The sequence below is a fragment of the Ursus maritimus genome, unplaced genomic scaffold, assembly GCF_017311325.1.
Source record: "Ursus maritimus isolate PB19 unplaced genomic scaffold, ASM1731132v1 scaffold_3, whole genome shotgun sequence".
In the NCBI taxonomy this organism is placed as follows: domain Eukaryota; kingdom Metazoa; phylum Chordata; class Mammalia; order Carnivora; family Ursidae; genus Ursus; species Ursus maritimus.
The window spans coordinates 65,092,810-65,111,184 of NW_024425563.1; the positions used below are offsets into that span (position 1 = coordinate 65,092,810).

General features: G+C 42.7%; 1 protein-coding gene and 1 long non-coding RNA gene across 2 annotated transcripts in view; both read left to right on the forward strand.

The window, feature by feature from the left end:
• Positions 1–12,071, forward strand: part of ASNS (asparagine synthetase (glutamine-hydrolyzing)) — a 154,714-nt gene extending 142,643 nt beyond the window's left edge. Inside the window, exons 8-17 of the mRNA XM_008686279.2 lie at positions 3,517–3,754; positions 4,714–4,899; positions 5,156–5,257; positions 5,700–5,827; positions 6,806–6,932; positions 9,102–9,208; positions 9,689–9,789; positions 10,888–10,969; positions 11,058–11,213; positions 11,727–12,071. Of these exons, the coding sequence (XP_008684501.1) occupies positions 3,517–3,754; positions 4,714–4,899; positions 5,156–5,257; positions 5,700–5,827; positions 6,806–6,932; positions 9,102–9,208; positions 9,689–9,789; positions 10,888–10,969; positions 11,058–11,213; positions 11,727–11,936 (1,437 nt within the window). The 3' untranslated portion in view covers positions 11,937–12,071. The remainder of the gene's footprint in view (positions 1–3,516; positions 3,755–4,713; positions 4,900–5,155; positions 5,258–5,699; positions 5,828–6,805; positions 6,933–9,101; positions 9,209–9,688; positions 9,790–10,887; positions 10,970–11,057; positions 11,214–11,726) is intronic.
• A 2,548-nt stretch (positions 12,072–14,619) lies between these two features.
• Positions 14,620–17,941, forward strand: LOC103658755. The gene is made up of 3 exons (XR_567273.2): positions 14,620–14,745; positions 15,295–15,517; positions 17,696–17,941. It is a non-coding gene; the product is annotated as an uncharacterized LOC103658755 (long non-coding RNA).
• Positions 17,942–18,375: the final 434 nt, after the last annotated feature.

Consider the following 18,375-nt stretch of genomic DNA (forward strand, 5'->3'; position numbering starts at 1 on the left):
GAACTTTTCATGCAGAGAATAGCATGCATAGAAGCCTGAGGCAGGAAGCAGCCCTGGGGTTGTCAGATGTGAGCAAGGAGTGAGGTGGACAAGGTGGGGTTGGGAGGATGGGCAGGACCCAATCAAGCAGGACTTAGTAAGGAGTTGGAATATCACTCTAAGAGCTGTGAGACTGGAGGATTTTAGGGTAGGTATAGAGTTTAATAGTTTGGAGGTCGTCCTACTTGGAGCCTTTCTATAATGCTGCCTGTGTCTGCATACTGCACTTAAACAGAACCACAAGACAGAAGGGTGGCCAGATGCAACAGAGTGCAGGAAGTGAATTTTCTAGAAGCATTAACATTGGAACAGCTTTCTAATCTTGGGGAAAGCTTACTCAGGATGAGAGTGGTGAGTGGGTGGACCCCAGGAAGCCACATTGGCTGAGAGCCTTCCAATCTGGAATTATTTGGCTAGTGTTTCATACATTTTTTAATCTAAAATTTCCAAGTAATTTTTGTCACCCTCCTCCCCAGCTTTTAATTTTGAAATTTCAAACATATAAAACAGAACAGAATAATGAGAGCCGAGATTGTGTAACTGTTAATGTTTTGCCACATTTGCTTTATTTTTCTCTTTCTGTATATATACCAAGGCATTCATTTTTTGGCTGAATCATCTTAGTATACTACAGATACTGTGACACTTTACTTCTAAATATATAAGCACTTACCTCTTAAAAATTAGGACATTCCTCTACCTGACACCAATACTGTTAAACCTAAGAATCAGTAATACCATTTAATAAATACTCAGTTCATACTAAATTTCTGCAAGTGTGCCAAGAATATCTTTTTTTTTTTTTTGAGAGGGAGAAGGGGGGAGGGGCAAAGGCAGAGAGGGAGAGAGAATCTGAAGCAGACTCCATGCCCATCAAGGAACCCCACACGGGGTTCCATCTTACGACCCTGACATCATGACCTGAGCCAAAATCAAGAGTCCAGATGCTTAACCCACTGAGCCACCAAGCGCCCCTGCCAAGAATATCTTTGTAGCTGCTCTGTTTTGTTTGAAGCCAGATATCATTCACACTTCATACATTTAATTGTTACGTTTCTTGGTGTTTTTTTTTGTTGTTTTTTTTTTGAGTCTTGCTATGTCACGTCAATCATTCACGGGTAGGGTTTCATGTCCTAGCCACCCTTTGGACATTTTTATCTCTGGACGATGGCTTTTGCTATTGTTTGTTGTCTGCTTATAGGAATACTCTTAATAATAAGCTTCTCATTTGAGAAGTTTTTATAGTTACCAGCAGATCCCTTTCATACATTTCTTAAGGGCATATTAGACACAGGGATCATTTTTTGTAGGTGCTTGGAGGTGACACGGTGAACAGGAAAAATAAGAATGGATTTCACACTAGTGAGTACAGGAAGGGAATAATTAAGACTTCTGTCTTACTAAGCCAAGCTAGTACCATATGCATGAGAGTGCTGGGTTGGATTATGGCAATATTAACCTGACTTTTACCCTAAAGCAGATAGAAAATACCTTGTTTTACTTGAAAACATTGCTGCTTTTATGTATTTTATTTAAAAGTTAGAAAATGGTAAAATATTTCAGAAGTACTTTTCATCTAAATTAGTCAAATATGTTGTATTTTCAAAAGCACAGACATTCCATTGCTTCTACCAATTATCTAAGCTTATGCAGCGTGAGCAGCCAGAAATGTGTCACAAGAGGAGAATGGCTGTTTTAGGTTTATACAAAGTGCACGGCAACGTAAACTCCAAAGTCCCTCCTTTTTTTTTTTTTTTTTTTTAACAAAAAGAAAATTTACTCCTAATAAAATATAGCTGGAGGTGTGCTGGGCGTGGAGGAGGAAGAAATGAAGGAGAGGACTCTGAGTGTAAAGGCTGGGGTAGAGAGGAATCTCTCTGTGGGGAGCAGCAGGGGCTTGCCGGTTGGCAAGTGAGAGGGCAGTGTGATTTCTGGATGGGGGCAAGAGACGGGCTTTTATTCCAGTGCAGCTTTTACCCACGTGCGTTCAGGAGAGTGGAAAGTGGTGCATGGACATCCTTAACCAATAAATTACCTGCGAGGTTTAGCTAAGGAGCCGTGCTGACTTGGTGCAGTGGGAGATAGATGGGGAAGCTGTTGCTCACTGAAGTCACTGAATGCTGTGGGGTACGTTCATCCGTCAAATGCCTGAGCCCAGAAGGGTCAGAAGACTGCTTCCAAACCCCACCTGCTAGTGACAGGATCTCCCCTGATCCTGTCTCAGAGTAGGGAGAGGGGAACAGGAAGTGGCTTTGTAGTCACTGGAGGCAGCCAAAGCCCATTTTTTGGGTTGTTCTGTGAGTGCTTATAGACAGAAGTTTCACAATCATAGAGTGAGTGTGATTGTGAAGCATGTTCATGGGTCATACGTATACAAACATAGATTTAGTCCTTTAATTTTAAAAGCATGTTTTAAATGTTTAAATGTATCCAGGATCTCCACCTCATTTGGTTAGTGTGAACCAAATACGAGTAAGTTCACAGAAAGAGCACTCCAAGAACTTCTCCCCCTCACGGTTCGCAGTGGTGATGGAGAGCCATGGGGTCCGGGTGTGATGTAATCAAACCCTCTGCCTCTGCGCTCGGTGTGGTCGTGACCGTCACTGTGCTGTGCCTGTGGGGCATGTGGGCTACTAACGCTCCCCGGTCATTCTGTGTCTCAGTGAGAAGTAGCTTTAATGCCACTGCAGTGGTAGGAGGACTGAATATTGCAGTCCTCCCCTGGGGGCCGGCACCTTTGTTTAGACCATGTGTCTTTATCTTTGTGATGGAATCATCTACTTGTCAGGGAGCAGTACCAACTATGTTTGTCTTTAAGATTTTTTTTTAAATTATTTATTTATCTGACAGGGAGAGAGAGAGAGCACGCACAAGCAGGGGGAGCAGCCGAGGGAGGGGGAGAAGCAGATTTCCCACTGAGCAGGGAGCCCAACGTGGGGCTTGATCCCAGGACCCCAAGATCATGACCTGAGCCGAAGACAGACGCTTACCCAACCGAGCCACCCAGGCGCCCCTGTGTTTGTCCTTTTGCTTTCCATTTTCATAGGCAGGTCTTTGAACTGTAACTACCTTAGCTGATACTATATTCCCAAGTCAAAATATTACAGCGTGGAAGCAAATTTTTAGTGTAATGGCAACTGGGGGCAGCCTGTTTGCTTCACTTACATACAGATGTAAATATGTATGCATTACAGACATAGCACAAATATAATGAGCCTTTGTATCTGTCCACACGACTGTTTGGACACATTGCATTCACGAGAATGCAACTAAAACTTTCACGGGTTTAGCTTTATGTTATAAAGAATTTGCAGAATTGTGACTTCAGACAAGTTATATTTTCGTAATGCCATGATTCTTCTAGATTACTGAAGTGTATGCTTATAGAACATAGAAATACTGAACCAACTTTGCCATGAAAAATTATTAGTGAATGCACACAGATTTTAACGTTTATTTTGCTATTGCTTTTAAAAGATGCAACAGCATTTTGAATTTGAATACCAGACCAAAGTGGATGGTGAGATAATCCTTCATCTGTACGACAAAGGAGGAATTGAGCAAACAGTCTGTATGTTGGATGGGGTGTTCGCATTTATTTTACTGGATACTGCCAATAAGAAAGTGTTCCTGGGCAGAGATACTTATGGAGTCAGGCCTTTGTTTAAAGCCATGACAGAAGATGGATTTTTGGCTGTGTGTTCAGAAGCTAAAGGTAATGATAAAATTTTTCTGTAGGTTTTCATTATTGCTCTGGTTTGGTGTTTTCCTCTAGATCGTATTTGCAAATCCCGTGGTGGGCAGTCCAGAAGTTTTCAAGTGACTGTTTCTCAGTGCTTTTAGAATAATGTATTTAAAACTAATCTGTTCATGGTATTCCGTGGCTAAAACTTTTTAATTACTCCTCATCCACGATAAGGGTTGTATGGCTCTGTTGAGGTCTGCTAGCTAGTGATGGGATCTGGGTCCAGTCTGGCCCTTGAATTCAGTATGACAGATTACTGGGCTGACAAACTCAAATTGTAAATCATAATGAGCATTTAGATAGGCTGTTCCTATTTACAATATAACATCGATTTTGTATCAAAGATCATGGTGGTGTCAGGTTGGTTATTGCTATGAAAACTCATTGAGGAAATTTAGATGATACTATTAACATACAGTATATAATAACTAGTTAAGGGGTAGAAGCCTGACTTCTTAATATCTGACTTTAAAGTACCTCACAGTCGATCATTTTGTTTGTCAAAGGTCCAGGAACCATGGCTGTTTTCTTAAAATACCTCAGTCGAAGAAATGACTGCCAGGATATCGTAAAATGAATAATTTCAAGTCCATCTCCTTGCTTTCATGTATCTTTTCAGATAATTTATTATAGAAAATAGATTTTCTTGATCTGAAACTTCAGCTAGGGAGAAGAAACTGACCATTGGAGATTTTCCTATTGCTTGGAATTACTACGAGTCAGTGTAGCCTTGCTGTACATCTCTGTACCACTGTGACCTCTAGTAAGTGGATAGTAGCATTGGGTTCATTTTTCCCTATCTTGCCAATATAATGGACATGTGTTTATAGTAAAAAGGGAAAGTAAACAGGAATTTAGAGGATAGTAAGTTAACTGTGAAAGTTAGTGTGAATTGTATCTTGAGTAAAATTAACTTTTTGAATTCGTAGGTCTTGTTAACCTGAAGCACTCCACGACTCCTTTTCTAAAAGTGGAGCCCTTTCTCCCAGGACACTATGAAGTTTTGGATTTAAAGCCAAATGGCAAAGTTGCGTCCGTGGAAATGGTCAAATATCACCACTGCAGAGATGAGCCTCTGCATGCCCTGTACGACAATGTGGAGAAACTGTTCCCAGGTACTAGAGCGAACGCCCACCTGCCTGTTCCCCACCCGTCTCCCCCAGAGGAGAAAAAAATGATACTTTCCTGTCACTGGAATGGTTCAAGCCTGAAGAGCTATTTCCTATTTAATGTGGACGTGGCGCATTGGGATTGGGCAAAGTCCACGGTTGAGCACACGTCGTCATGATCAATACAGGTGATTGTGAACCTCGTTTCAGTAGATGATTCAGCCCAAGATTTTCTGGAACTGTTGCCTTTATGTGTTTGTAGGTTTTGAGATAGAAACTGTGAAGAACAACCTCCGGATCCTTTTTGACAATGCCATTAAGAAACGCTTGATGACAGACAGAAGGATTGGCTGCCTTTTATCAGGTGAAGGCTGTTAAAAAGCCTGATTATATTTAATATGTATTTAAGTAAATGATTTGTACCTATCCCTGAGGTTTTGACTATAAAATATTTATGATTTAATCTTTCTCTCCGTTATAGTGCGAAAATGTTTTCTGTAAGCTGCATTTAATATTCCTAGTAATAGGGCAACGTCAGGTTACATCATAATTACTGGGGTGAATGAGCTAACAAACATTCTTTAGAATCATGTCTAGTGATTTTTTTTAACCAATTCAAATACTGCAACCATTATCTTGGGTTATATATGTTAGATTTTTCTTATATTAAAGGGGATTTTCGGCTTATAAAACTTGAGGATTGTAAATGGTAAAACTCTCATCTTGGAGCTTACCAGGATTGTAAATCCTGCCTGTTCCTATCTCACACAAGGCACATAACCGTATACTTCCGGTCTTGCTCACAGGGGGCTTAGATTCCAGTTTGGTTGCTGCCACCCTGTTAAAGCAGCTAAAAGAGGCCCACGTTCAGTACCCTCTCCAGACATTTGCAATTGGCATGGAAGACAGTACTGATTTACTGGCTGCTAGAAAGGTAAGACACTGTCTCTGCCCATTATGTAGTTAAGATTAGTGATTCTGTGCTTATGCTCCTGTATTGATTCAGGTAATTAGTTTAAATTAAATATATTAAAATGGAATGAAATGCCTGTTGAATATCAACTGTGTTATATGCTGTCCTCTAGGTACTTCTACCAAGGCCCATGCAGTCCTCACAAAAACTCTAAGATAATAATTCTTTTTGAACATAGGGCGTGGTGGAGTGGCTATGACTGCACGCTTTGGAGCCTGACTGCTGGTTTCAAATCCTACCTCCACCATGTAATTCCTCATTTATGTAATGGGAATAACAGTATCTACTGTGGGATGGTTTTGTGGTGAAAGGATATAATTCATATAAAGTACATAGGATAGAACATAGCTGTTATTTTTTTTAATATAAAGCACCTTGTGTTAAGATTATGGGCAGAGGGGACATTGTACACATATATTCAGTGTTTAGGAGACCTTATTCCTAGTCTGGAAGAACTTATGTAGAATGAATGAGAAAGTGCTAGAGTGCACTCTCAAAGCAAGTTGATCAATGCTGAAAGACTCCAAAACAGCATTTCCTTTAGGAATACTATCCTGAATGTAAGTAAAGCGCTTCTAGAGGGCCAGTGGGGGCCAAGGTTAGAGCGGGGCCTTGTTGGACGAGAGAGAAGAGGCTGGTAACTTAGGGTTGTAGGGGGCACGCTAACTGGAAGTCTCTGGACAGTTAGGTTGAAGTGTTGGAGTGGGAAGAGCTGATGGGCTGTCTACCTCTTAGTTGAGCCAGGGCAGAGACTGGGGGAGGCCAGGAGACCTGATGGGGGTGGCTGTGTATGTGGTGGCCTGGAGAATCATTTCCCCTTATTGCCCATTTGTTTTTCACTGTTGTTAACTTAAAATGCGTTGTGAGCAACTGTCATGTTTCCTTCTCAAGGGCAGTTCTTTTAAATAACAAGTATATGGTTGTTTCTTAAATAATCAGGTGGCAAATCACATTGGGAGCGAACACCATGAAGTCCTCTTTAATTCTGAGGAAGGCATTCAGGTCCTGGATGAAGTCATATTTTCCTTGGAAACTTATGATATTACAACAATTCGTGCTTCAGTAGGTAAGGCATTTTAGGATATCAAAAAGACTTTTAATACTGAAAAAAGTATAAGGGTTAAAAGATTATTTCAAACTACAGTTAAGAAAACAGTACTTAATAATGAATGCAAATAAGATTCCTAGATCAGCAATATTTTAAAACAAGGCCACTTAAGAATTCCCCCAGTCAGGGCTCCTGGGTGGTTCAGATGGTTAAGCGTCTGCCTTCAGCTCAGGTCATGATCCTGGGACTGTCACCGGATTGAGTCCCACATCGGGCTCCCTGCTCAGCAGAGAGTCAGCTTCTCCCTCTGCCCTTCCCCGCTCTTGTGCTCTTGCTCTCTCTCTCTCTTTCTCAGATAAATAAAAGAATTCCCCCAATCTCTTTTGGAGGGAGAGGAATAAACACACGCACTTCCACATTTATGGTATCATTACAGACGGTCCTTTACTTACCATGGTTCCATTTAAACAACTTCCGACTTTACAGTGGTGTGAAAGCAATATGCTTTCAGTGGAAACCGTACTTCAGCTTTTGAATTTGGCTCTTTTCCCGGGCTAGCACCATGCGGAGGACAGTCTCTCCTGATGCTGGGCAGTGGTAGCGAGCTGCAGCCCCCAGTCAGCCAAGTGGTCACAAGGTTCAACCACCGAAACACTTAAAACCACTCCATACCCACAAAACGATACTGGTTTTCACTCTTTTTAAAGATTTTATTTATTAGAGAGAGAGATAGCAAGAGGTAGAGCACAAGCAGGGGAGAGAGAAGGAAAGCAGGTTCCCCTCCGAGCAGGGAGCCTGACTCGGGGCTCAATTCCAGGACCCTGGGATCACAACCCCCGCCGAAGGCCGACGCTTAACCGACTGAGCCACCAGGCACCCCCTGGTTTTCACTTTTAGAATGGTATCAATAAATGACATGAAATATTTAATACGCTGTTACAGAGCAGGCTTTGTGTTAGGTGATTCTGCCCATCCGTAGGCTAATGTAAGTGTTCTGAGCACACTTACGGTAGGCTAGGCTAAGCTAGGACATTCAGGAGGTTAGGTGAATTAAATGCATTTTTGATATTTTCAACTTAAGTGGACTTGTCGGGACATAAGTCAAGGAAGATCTGTATTTACATTTCTCCAAAGAGCAGATGCATATTTGCTACATTCCTCACCATGCCACCAGTTTCTCTGCATATAGTTTCTGGGGCCATATAAAGAAATAGGTCTGTGTTGTAACTAATTTCTGTAAGGAATGCTGTATTTTGGTAACTATTCTATCATAGGACCTATCGGTCAGTAACTATTTTTCCCCGGCAAGCAATACTGGTTTTGTCCTGGGGCTATATCCCAAAATCGGAAGTACACTCCAAACCAGACTGAACCAATGTTGTTGAGCCTCTGATATGCTACTGGCTTAGATATGCCTCTCTTTTAAGAGACTCAGAATCTGGTAAGCCTCCATTGCAAAGTTTAGAGCATGAGAATTTTATTACAGGGGTGATATTGCCCTCAAGGAAACAAAAATTGGTTCTTGGAGGGTAAAAAAAAAAAACCTTAGGTATTACAGTGGTCAGTGGCCCTCCAAAGGGCCATAGTATATACTCAGATATGTGGTATATCTGGCAGTAATATTTCATTGAGAGGGCAATTAGGAAAAAATGTCTAAAAAGTCTCCCTAGATTGGCAATCATGAAAAAAATGGTAAAGAACCAATACTGGTTTACAGGGATGGGCAGCCAGAACCAATGGATATCTTTTAATAATTCACATAGTATTCTTAACCATATGTGAAATGGGCAATCTTAGGAAAAAAGTCAGAACTAAACTACCAAAACTCTGCACTCCTATTTTGTAGAATGATACTGGTATGAAAGTTAGGATTTTTTTTTTTTTTTTTAGATATTTGTCATTGTTCAGTTTAACAAAGTTTTAAGGTGGACATTCTTGGTCTAAAAGCATTACAATTTTAAAATCTGTTGAAAATTATAGGATGATTTTGGGCTCTTTCATTGTAACAGTACAACTTTGGATTAGGTATGTTAAAATGGCTTATAGATAAAAAGTCATTATTTTGGAAGCTACTTTATTAACACAGAGTTCAATCTAAGTAAAACTTAGTAGCTTCCAAAAGCCAAACAAAAAGCATTTTTGGTAGAGAGTTAGGTTGACATTAACAGTTTCTGTGTCTCTTCCAAGGTATGTACTTGGTTTCCAAGTACATTCGGAAGAACACAGATAGTGTGGTGATCTTCTCCGGGGAAGGCTCGGATGAGCTGACGCAGGGTTACATTTATTTCCACAAGGTAAGCGTTCTGAAACGGAGGGATGTTGGTGGTAGGCTGGGAAACGTGCACTATTGGACTATTTGCTAGCCTTTCTTCTCACTACGGGCCTAACACTTGAGTGTCTTATGGGGTAGATGACGAAACCAGATCCTGTCTGCTTTGTCTTTCTTTTGGGGGAGAAAGAAGTCTTCCTGGTGTCAGATAATCTGCATTCTTCAGAACCAGCTGAGCATGAGAATCGTGGTTCTGATATTTCTTACTATCCTGTGGCAGCATGGTTACTGCCCACGGTATCCCTTTTATTGCCTGACACTGACCGTTTGGTGGGCAGGGAGGCCTGGTGTAGCAAGCAGTGACTCCCTCCCCAGACCTTCTTTAGCTGTTTGTCTTACCCGCCCTTAGAGCAGGAAAGTGGGAAAGAGTGAGAAATAAAGCCTGTTCAGTGTGCACAAAGCAAAGCTGTTGGTGTATTTGTAACTTCACCTGTTTGTCAAACAGGCTCCTTCTCCTGAAAAAGCCGAGGAGGAGAGCGAGAGGCTTCTGAAGGAACTCTACTTGTTCGACGTGCTCCGGGCAGACCGCACCACTGCTGCCCACGGGTAACGCAGCAGTTTGAGCAGCAGTCGTGAAGATAGCCTCAAAAGTCAAAAAGCTCAACGGCTGATTATTTTTTTCAGTTGGTTATGTGTTGCAAAGTAGGACTTTATTCCCCACCGAAGTAGGACTTTTTAGAGAAGACAAAGCTCGTCTCATTCAAAGTGCTGTTGTGGCTCTGATGAGGGGACTAGGTTTAGACTGACTTTCTATCTTTAAACACAGCCCCACTCTGCTGCCCTCAGAACGGAGGGGGAGGCAGATGCAGCTGTTTTTAAGACTTTTTAAGAGAAGTAAAGATTATACGCCCCCATGCAACAGGTGCTGAGTGCCTGGCATGCCTGTTGGATGCTGTGGTAAGCGTGTATGGGCACGGGGCAGTGAAGATCCAAGAGCTTTGACTAGGTTATAACAGGTTTCTAGGAGACCATTTCTGATGCCTTTGTAGCTAGTCATGTTGCAGAATTCAAGACTTACTGTACGTGATAGACAGCCGACATCAGATGTGTCAGTAGCTTCTACCAAATCACACTCACATGGGAAAATAATAAAATATGGTGTGGGGAATGAACTGAAGCCATAGCTATTCTATCCATTTGTCCTAACCAGAGTTACCAGGATTCAGGAAACATGATGCGGCCTTTGATGAAACACTGTGGATCAGTCGTTTATATTGAGTGTTATATGTAAATTAGTCATTTAGTAAACAGTTTTGAATTCTTACGGTTTTTAATAAGATGAGAGAGATGGGCTCACCTAGAAAAGACTTTGTGGCAGAGAGGTATAGGAAAAGTACATTCTCTACGATCAGGTCACTGATGATTCTTGCCTTTTTCTGCTTTTTAGATGTAGATTTAATTGTAGAAGGGAAAGTAAAATTATTGTCAGTTTGTCTCACTCTGTAGATGAGATAATACATCCTGTTTTGCATGAAGAGTTCTGTGTTCGTGCAGTAGTGTAGGATAATCAGGAGGACTGCAGAAATGACTTTATTGTCCTCACATGACTTAGAGGCTGGTTGAATTGCTAAGAAACTCTCAAGGAGAATCTAAATGGACAGGCGCTAAATCCATTTTGATTTAGATTTTTTTTTCCCCTTTAAGCCTTGAATTGAGAGTCCCCTTCCTGGATCATCGATTTTCTTCCTATTACTTGTCTCTGCCACCAGATATGAGAATTCCCAAGGTAGGTGAATCAAGTCAAGATAAAAAAAAGTCCATTGATATTGAATATATTTGGAACTTTTACTGACGTTCCTTTGTTTTCATGTCAGAATGGGATAGAAAAGCATCTCCTGAGAGAGGCATTTGAAGACTCCAATCTGATTCCTAAAGACATTCTCTGGCGGCCAAAGGAAGCCTTCAGTGATGGAATTACTTCAGTTAAGAATTCCTGGTTTAGGATTTTACAGGAATATATTGAACATCAGGTATAATATCTTAAATATTTTCTGGAATAGGACCATGTGTACATAGAGTTGTAATCGCCATTCCCATTTTGTGTTTAGTTTACATGTTTTGTGTGTTGGAGAAATTCTCGGTAAACAATACTTTTGTAAGAATTTCATAAGATTTAAATAACATGAAGGATTATGTAGTAGCATCTTGAATTGAAAGAGCAAGCGAGGAGATGTACCCATCATCACTGGCCTTCATTTGCCACGTTATTGCATACCTGCTGGGGGCTAGACGTTATTAGGCGTAAAAGAATAAAACACTCAGAGCCGCCATCTACTAGGTATTCACAAAACTATTCCTTAAAAGTCACTACAGCTGTGTAGATTATGGTATTTTAGCATTTTCTAACTGGAGGGTGATTCCCAGGGTCTCTTGCGCAATTACAGTCCTGCCCTTCCATATCTTTGGTTGTTATTGTGAAGCCACAATAAATACCAGAGTTTCAGTGCCGTTTAAAACACCATTTTGCTTTTATGCTCTTCCAGGTTGATGACGCCATGATGGCAGCGGCAGCCCAAAAATTTCCCTTCAACACTCCTAAAACCAAAGAAGGCTATTACTACCGTCAGATCTTTGAACGCCACTACCCAGGCCGGGCCGACTGGCTGACCCATTACTGGATGCCGAGGTGGATCAACGCCACTGACCCTTCTGCCCGCACTCTGGCCCATTACAAGGCAGCTGCCAAAGCCTAGGCCCGTCTGCACTAGCACATGCAAGGCAACATTCCTCTGCATAGAGTAGGGGGCTCGGGGGCAGGAAGGGGAGGGGTACGCGTCAACCACTCAGGTTCATTGGGCATGAAAAAAATAAAAGTCTTAACTCGGAAACATTGCTGTAGTCGCTTCTACTCACACAGCCCCTTCATTGGAGGTAACTAGAAACTCTGCAACTTTTACTGATTTCCAATACGGTAGAGAGTGAGCCCAGGAAAAGGGGAAGCAGTGTGATGTTTGCAGGCACTCACAGGCGCTCTGGCTGCTTTAGAAGACTTGGGCCATGTGCCAACGTGGCTCCCTTCCCGTCCGTGTCTCCTCTCAGTGTGGCCTTCTCCAAGCTTCCCTCTCTTCTTTCTGTACTCCCCGCAGCTGGCCCGGCAGCCTGTGACGTGCTGAGGCCATCATAAACGGCCAGGACAGCTCTAGTCTGTAAAGTAGCATTTCCTAATTTATTTTTTCTGTGGAGCCAACACCTCTTCTGGAACTGCTGCTCTAGATCAAAGGTCAGCAGATTCAAGGAACAGTAGTATTGTAGGCTTTGCAGACCTCTGTTGGAACTGCTTGACTCTTCGACTGGAGTGTAAAAGCCATAGACAATAAGCAAACAAGCGGGGAGGGCTGTGTTCCAGTCACATTTTATAAACACAGGCAGTGGGCTGGATTCGGCCTGTGGGCCCTGGTGTGGAGAACCCCGTTGTAGAGAAACAACTCAAACCAAGCATTTCTGATCAAGGGAAAAAGCATTCTAAACCTAAGTGAGAAGAGAGAAAGTATAACAAGGAAACATACAGTGAATAAGTAGAAGATTCTCACCTGAATGCTTATTGGTTGATTAGGGACAACCTTTTGAAACACATCATAAAGATGGATTCCGTTTAGTAGGAACTTTTGAAGAGGAAAGTGCTGGTGCGCAGGTCAACATAAGAATGCTTGTTGGGGGTGCCTGGGTGGCTCAGTTGGTTAAGAGAGTGCCTTCAGCTCAGGTCATGATCCCAGGGTCTTGGGATCGAGCCCCGCGTCCGGCTCCCTGCTCAGTGGGGAGCCTGCTTCTCCCTTTGCCTGCCGCTCCCCTCGCTTGTGCACCCGAGCTCTTTAATAAAATCTTTTAAAAAAATCTTTGATGGGAAAAACAAGTGAGCCTGGAGTTGAGCTGGGAAGTTGGAAGATGGGGACTGTTTGAGGTGATAGGCCTTCACTTACAATCTTAAAATGTCTCTAGAAAGCCAAGGAAATGTCCTGAATTAACACTGGATGGCTCAATGCTAACCCTGTATTTGTACGCGCTCCCAGTGCTTAACCCTAGCATGACCAGGCGAAGCTACTCACGGTACAGCCGCACCCCGCCAAGCTCAGGGACAGCAAGAGTGCATCGGAAACGAGGCGACAGTGACTCGCAGTGGACATGGCAGGATTAAGGGATGCCATAAACCACAAACCGCTAGTTTTTGAGCATAGGAGTTTGGCCCTAGATTTTTAACTTCCGTGACTATGAGAGCTGCCACATGCAGATACCGCCTGACAGTGGAGATACTCCGTTCAGCCAGTTCCACAGGCGTGAATTCAGTCCTGCAGGTCCCCCCTAACTACGGCACCTCACGGATGTCAGAGCGCACATGAGCTCTATTGAAGATTCTTGGCACAGTGTATAAAGTCAGCCTCTTCTTTTGCAACTAAATTATAGAAGGTTTAAAGAAATGGTAGCCCCTGGGGCATGTACACATGACTCAACAATTAGATACCAGCCGAGCCTGTTTGCCTGGCCTACCCTGATATTGGTGACTCAGAGCGCAGGAGGCATGTAGTTTCTATCCGCACAGCACTGCTAACAACAGATAATCCAGTCCCTCTCCAGAAACTAAAAGATTTTTAGCTCCTATTGTCCTGCCGTTTCAGCCTCATCCAAGTACCCTAAGAGATGATGTACCCCTTCAGAGGTTGGTTTCACCTTCCTACATAACTAAAACAGTACTTTGGAGTTTGGGACATGATACATTCCATAGAAGAAGAAAAACCACCGAAATACTACCACTGCTCCAAACAGTTTTGAACATCTTCCTGCAGGTCTCTTGCTATAAAGGCACAGTTGCACATATGCAAGTATATGATCTTGGTTAAATCGGCTGCAAAGTTTCTTAAACCCTTTACAAGGAAATGATAAAAGGGAACTCACCCTGAGCCTCCTGGAGTCACACTGTTGCAGGAATATCTCGTTGAGGCCATGGACATAGAGCATGCTCCTTAATTCCTCCCGTCTTGGGGTTGCCATAGTCTGGTCTGGAGTCTGAGATAACAGATCCTTGGCTTGGGGCCCCGTGAAAGGAAAAAGCTGGCCACAGAAAGATGGTTCCATGTGATTCTAAACCTATAAGTGGATCAGTCATTAACAGCAAGCACATAACTACCAACAGTTCTAAGTACGTTGTGTTAACTCAGTGAGTTTACCCACACTCTGAGGAAGTATGACAGACACTGTTTTCTAAAAATGGCCACAGCAGTATTTCTGGTCCCATGGACTCTTCCAGACCCTAGCTACTCCTCTGAAGAGGCAGTCTATTTCCCTTCCTCTTGAGCCTGGGCAGGATTTCAAGATGGCCTTGACTAGCTGAATCCAGAAGAAGTGACACTGTGACTTCTGATGCTGGGTCACAAAAGGTGATTTGGCTTATGCTTTCTCTCTCTCGATGTATGTTGTAAGGAAGCCCAGGCCACAGGAGAGGCCTCGTGTAAGAGGGCTGACAGCTCCCACCAAGGTCTCTGTCAACGGGCAACATCAATCACCAGGCATGTGAGTAAACTTCCAGATGATTCCAGCACCTACTCTGAGTCTTCAGCTGAGGCCCCAGTCATGGGATAAACCATCCCCGCATGCTATGTCCAATTCCTGATTCATAATTCCTTGAGTGTAATAAATGGATGTTTGACACCGTCACCTTTTACGTGGTTTCTTATACAGGTTCAGTCCCTGGAAAGATAAACCCTTGTACCCCTATTTTACATAGGTTGAATCAACTGCTCAAAGGCATTCAGCTAATTGCTAAGTGGTGGAGCTCCAAGCCACTTGACAGATTGGCTCCAGAGCCTTTGTGTTGTTCTTTGCTGACTATCCCCTCCGCTGTCAGCATGAAACTACAGCCCGGGTGTCTGCTGTGAATTAGACTGAGGGAAGGGACCCCCTCTCAGCTGAAGTTGAGAGCAAGGTTACCTGCCAGGAAATCACAGGGTTGCTAAATATTTTCTAAAATGGGATAAATTAGATGATGATGATAAGATTCCAAATTTTCAGTGCATTACCACCACTGAGGTTATTTCTTGCTCAAACTGTATGTTCATCCAGGTCTCTGGAGCTCTGCTCATCAATGAAGGCGCTACAGTCACTCCGGGACCCAGGCTGACAGAAGCATAATCCTGACTCACGCTTCCATGACCAGCAAGGCAGGGGATGGAGCAAATGGTAAATCAAGTACCGAAACTCAGAGCTTCCACCCTGAAGTGACATACTACTTTTTCTTACACATTCTGTGCCGAAGCAAGTCATGTGGCCATTCCGGACTTCAAAGGTATGTACCAGAAGGAGAGCAGTACTAATGACTCCTCAAATCCACTCTTCAGTCACTGAATACTCAGCTTACTTTCTTTCTACATCCACATCTACTCATTCCCTTTGCGAGAGTGACAACCCCCACATTCTGCTTTGTCATGGCCCTAAGCCCAGAGCTTAAGATTCCGGGTGTCGTACTGATATGGAAGTCTGTTTCAGGTGGCACCGTTTCGTGAACTGAGAAGAAAAGTCATCTGTTCCCCATCTGTTCAATATATAATAGGGCACGGGTAGAACAACAACAAAACACACACTGCTTTTCAAAAATCGATAGAATGGGAGCCATACAGCAAACCCTAAGTGGTAACAATTCTGACACCCTGCTCGCCAGTAATTTTAAGGGCCCTCACCTTGGGTCTCCAGCAAAAAACTTGCCCCTCAACCACCAGGCAGGAGTGAAAGAGCTGGGAAAATCAGTGCCCGAGCATAAGGTGAGAAATGGGGAACACTTTGAAGGGGGAAGGCTAATTGCTAGCAATAAAACTAATTTGACTCATGCCATCGTAATTATGGTTGCCCAGAACATTGATCAGCCTTCCCGAGCCTGACCCATACTGCTCTAAAAGCTACAATCAACCTTCACAACAGCCCCGTGAGGTATGCACTATTGAGCTCGTCCACATTTTACGGATGAATAAAGTGATACGCAGGTATTCTGTCATATATCCAAGTTCACATAACTGATCAGGAATCAAAGTGGGATATTTGATCCTAGGTCCCAGGGTTGTACTTAACCCCTACTCTGTGTTACCTTTCAAAAGATTATAGAATTACTTGCATGGAAAAATATAATTCTAAATTTTTTCTCTAATTCTGTATTTTTAATGGGATTATATATTCCATTTTATGGGTCGTTCCTAAGTTATTTAGCACATCTAATTTAAGCATGAGAATTTTTTTTAATTTTAAAAATGTTTAATGAACACACATAAGCACAGTCACTTGTGTTATTGAGATCTTATGGGATTGAGAGCTAATATGACTTAGATCTTATGTGAACTCTTACCTGATTTCAACCCTAGCTAGCCAGTAAAAGGATGCCAAGAAATTCGTTCATATGCCGTTGTGCAACTTGGAGGATTTTTAATAATGCTAGAAAAAACTATACTTGAATTGTTGGTATATTTTAGAAACCGGTTGTTGTGGTAGAAAATACTTACTTGATTTCTGAGGACTAATATAATACACCAAGCCACAAGGTGGCAGCCACAACACACGGATTTTTCTTTCCAGGCCGTTTAATGCATTTCTCCAACATAGCGGTGGCGACAAATTATTTTATGCCAAGTTGGAGAGATAACATGTTGATTTCGTAGAATAAATCCCAGCATGGAAGCTCAACAGTTTGTCATAGTTAATTAGTGAGCAGTTGTAACTTGCTAACCGCATATGACTGTTGTACAGGGCCGGTATGACCTTATACATACATTTTTCTGAACCTTTCATGTCCCTCCTTTGATCCACCTTATAAAAAATATGTCCTCAAAAGGAAAGCTCTTTTATACTCTGAAAGGTAAGAAGGAATGTGGACAGCCCCAAATCTGTTTTTATTTGCCTTTTGAATATAATCAATCTACACGTGAACGGTCATTTTCATAACTGCCTGCGGCAGTGAGCCCTGACTCTCTCCGTGTTTTCTAAGCCAGACAAAAGACGAAACCTTGTACCGAATGCTTTATGTGCTGATGACTGTCAGCCAACACCGATCTAAGACCATACCGGGTCTCTCATAATCCTGACAGGTACCTACTGCTCTTGTCATCCCCATTTTATGGACGAAATAAATGAAATGTACATACAGCCTAGACATTGAAAGGGAGGTCACCTTGTGCGCAATGGAATTATCTGTTGATGATAATGACTACCACAGAAAGAGTTCTAGATTAGCAAGGCGATTTGTATTTGTGAATAGAGGACTCATAGGACCCTGGTGAGTCTTCACACAATCACCACTGCGCTGTGCAAGAAGGGCCTTCGTGAGGTCTTAACTACCCTTAGTACTAACTTCCGTTCTTTAACTTTATACTTTGAGGCGGAGCTTACCAGTACAGGTTTTAGTGAGAATGTTAGAAATTCTGGGGCAAGGGTTTTGAAAGCGGAAAGTTAGGGAAGAACCCTGGATTTGTGTTTGTTTCAGGGAGTGAGAAGAAAACTGCCGAAAGGAATGATTCAGGGCGCCTGGGTGGCTCCGTCGGTTAAACGTCTGATGCTTGATTTTGGCTCAGGTCATGGTCTCATGGTGGTGAGATTGAGCCCTGTGTCAGGCTCCTTGCTCAGCATGGAGTCTGCTTGAGATTCTCTGTCTCCCTTTCCCTCTGCCAGTCCCCCGCTCTTGCATGCATGTGTGCTCGCTCTTGCTTGCCCCAACCCCAATAAAATCTTAAAAAAAAAGAAAAGAATGATTCATGACTGGGCACAGTGGCGGGGTTTCCGAGGCTATGCATCAACTGATCAGATCAAATTTTATCAACTACTGGTTTGGAATCTTTGCTAAAACATACCGAACACAGCATTATCTCAATCCTATTACGTTATCCCTAAATGAAGCCACAATCTATCTTATTGGCAGCAAGGTGGTCTGGGTTGTGTGTCTCTCAAATGACCACAAGGTGGCACAAGATAATATTCAGCCAAATAATGTTCTACAAGACTTTAGGCGGAATTTTTTGGTCCGTTTTAACTCTGAGTTCTATGTTCATGTGTGCGTACACATTTGTGGTTTAGCACTTTTTTGTGGTACTAGATCACAACCACAACCCCCGGGTAACAAGCTTGCAAACATCTTCGTCATGGTGTACCATGTGCTACATCCTACGC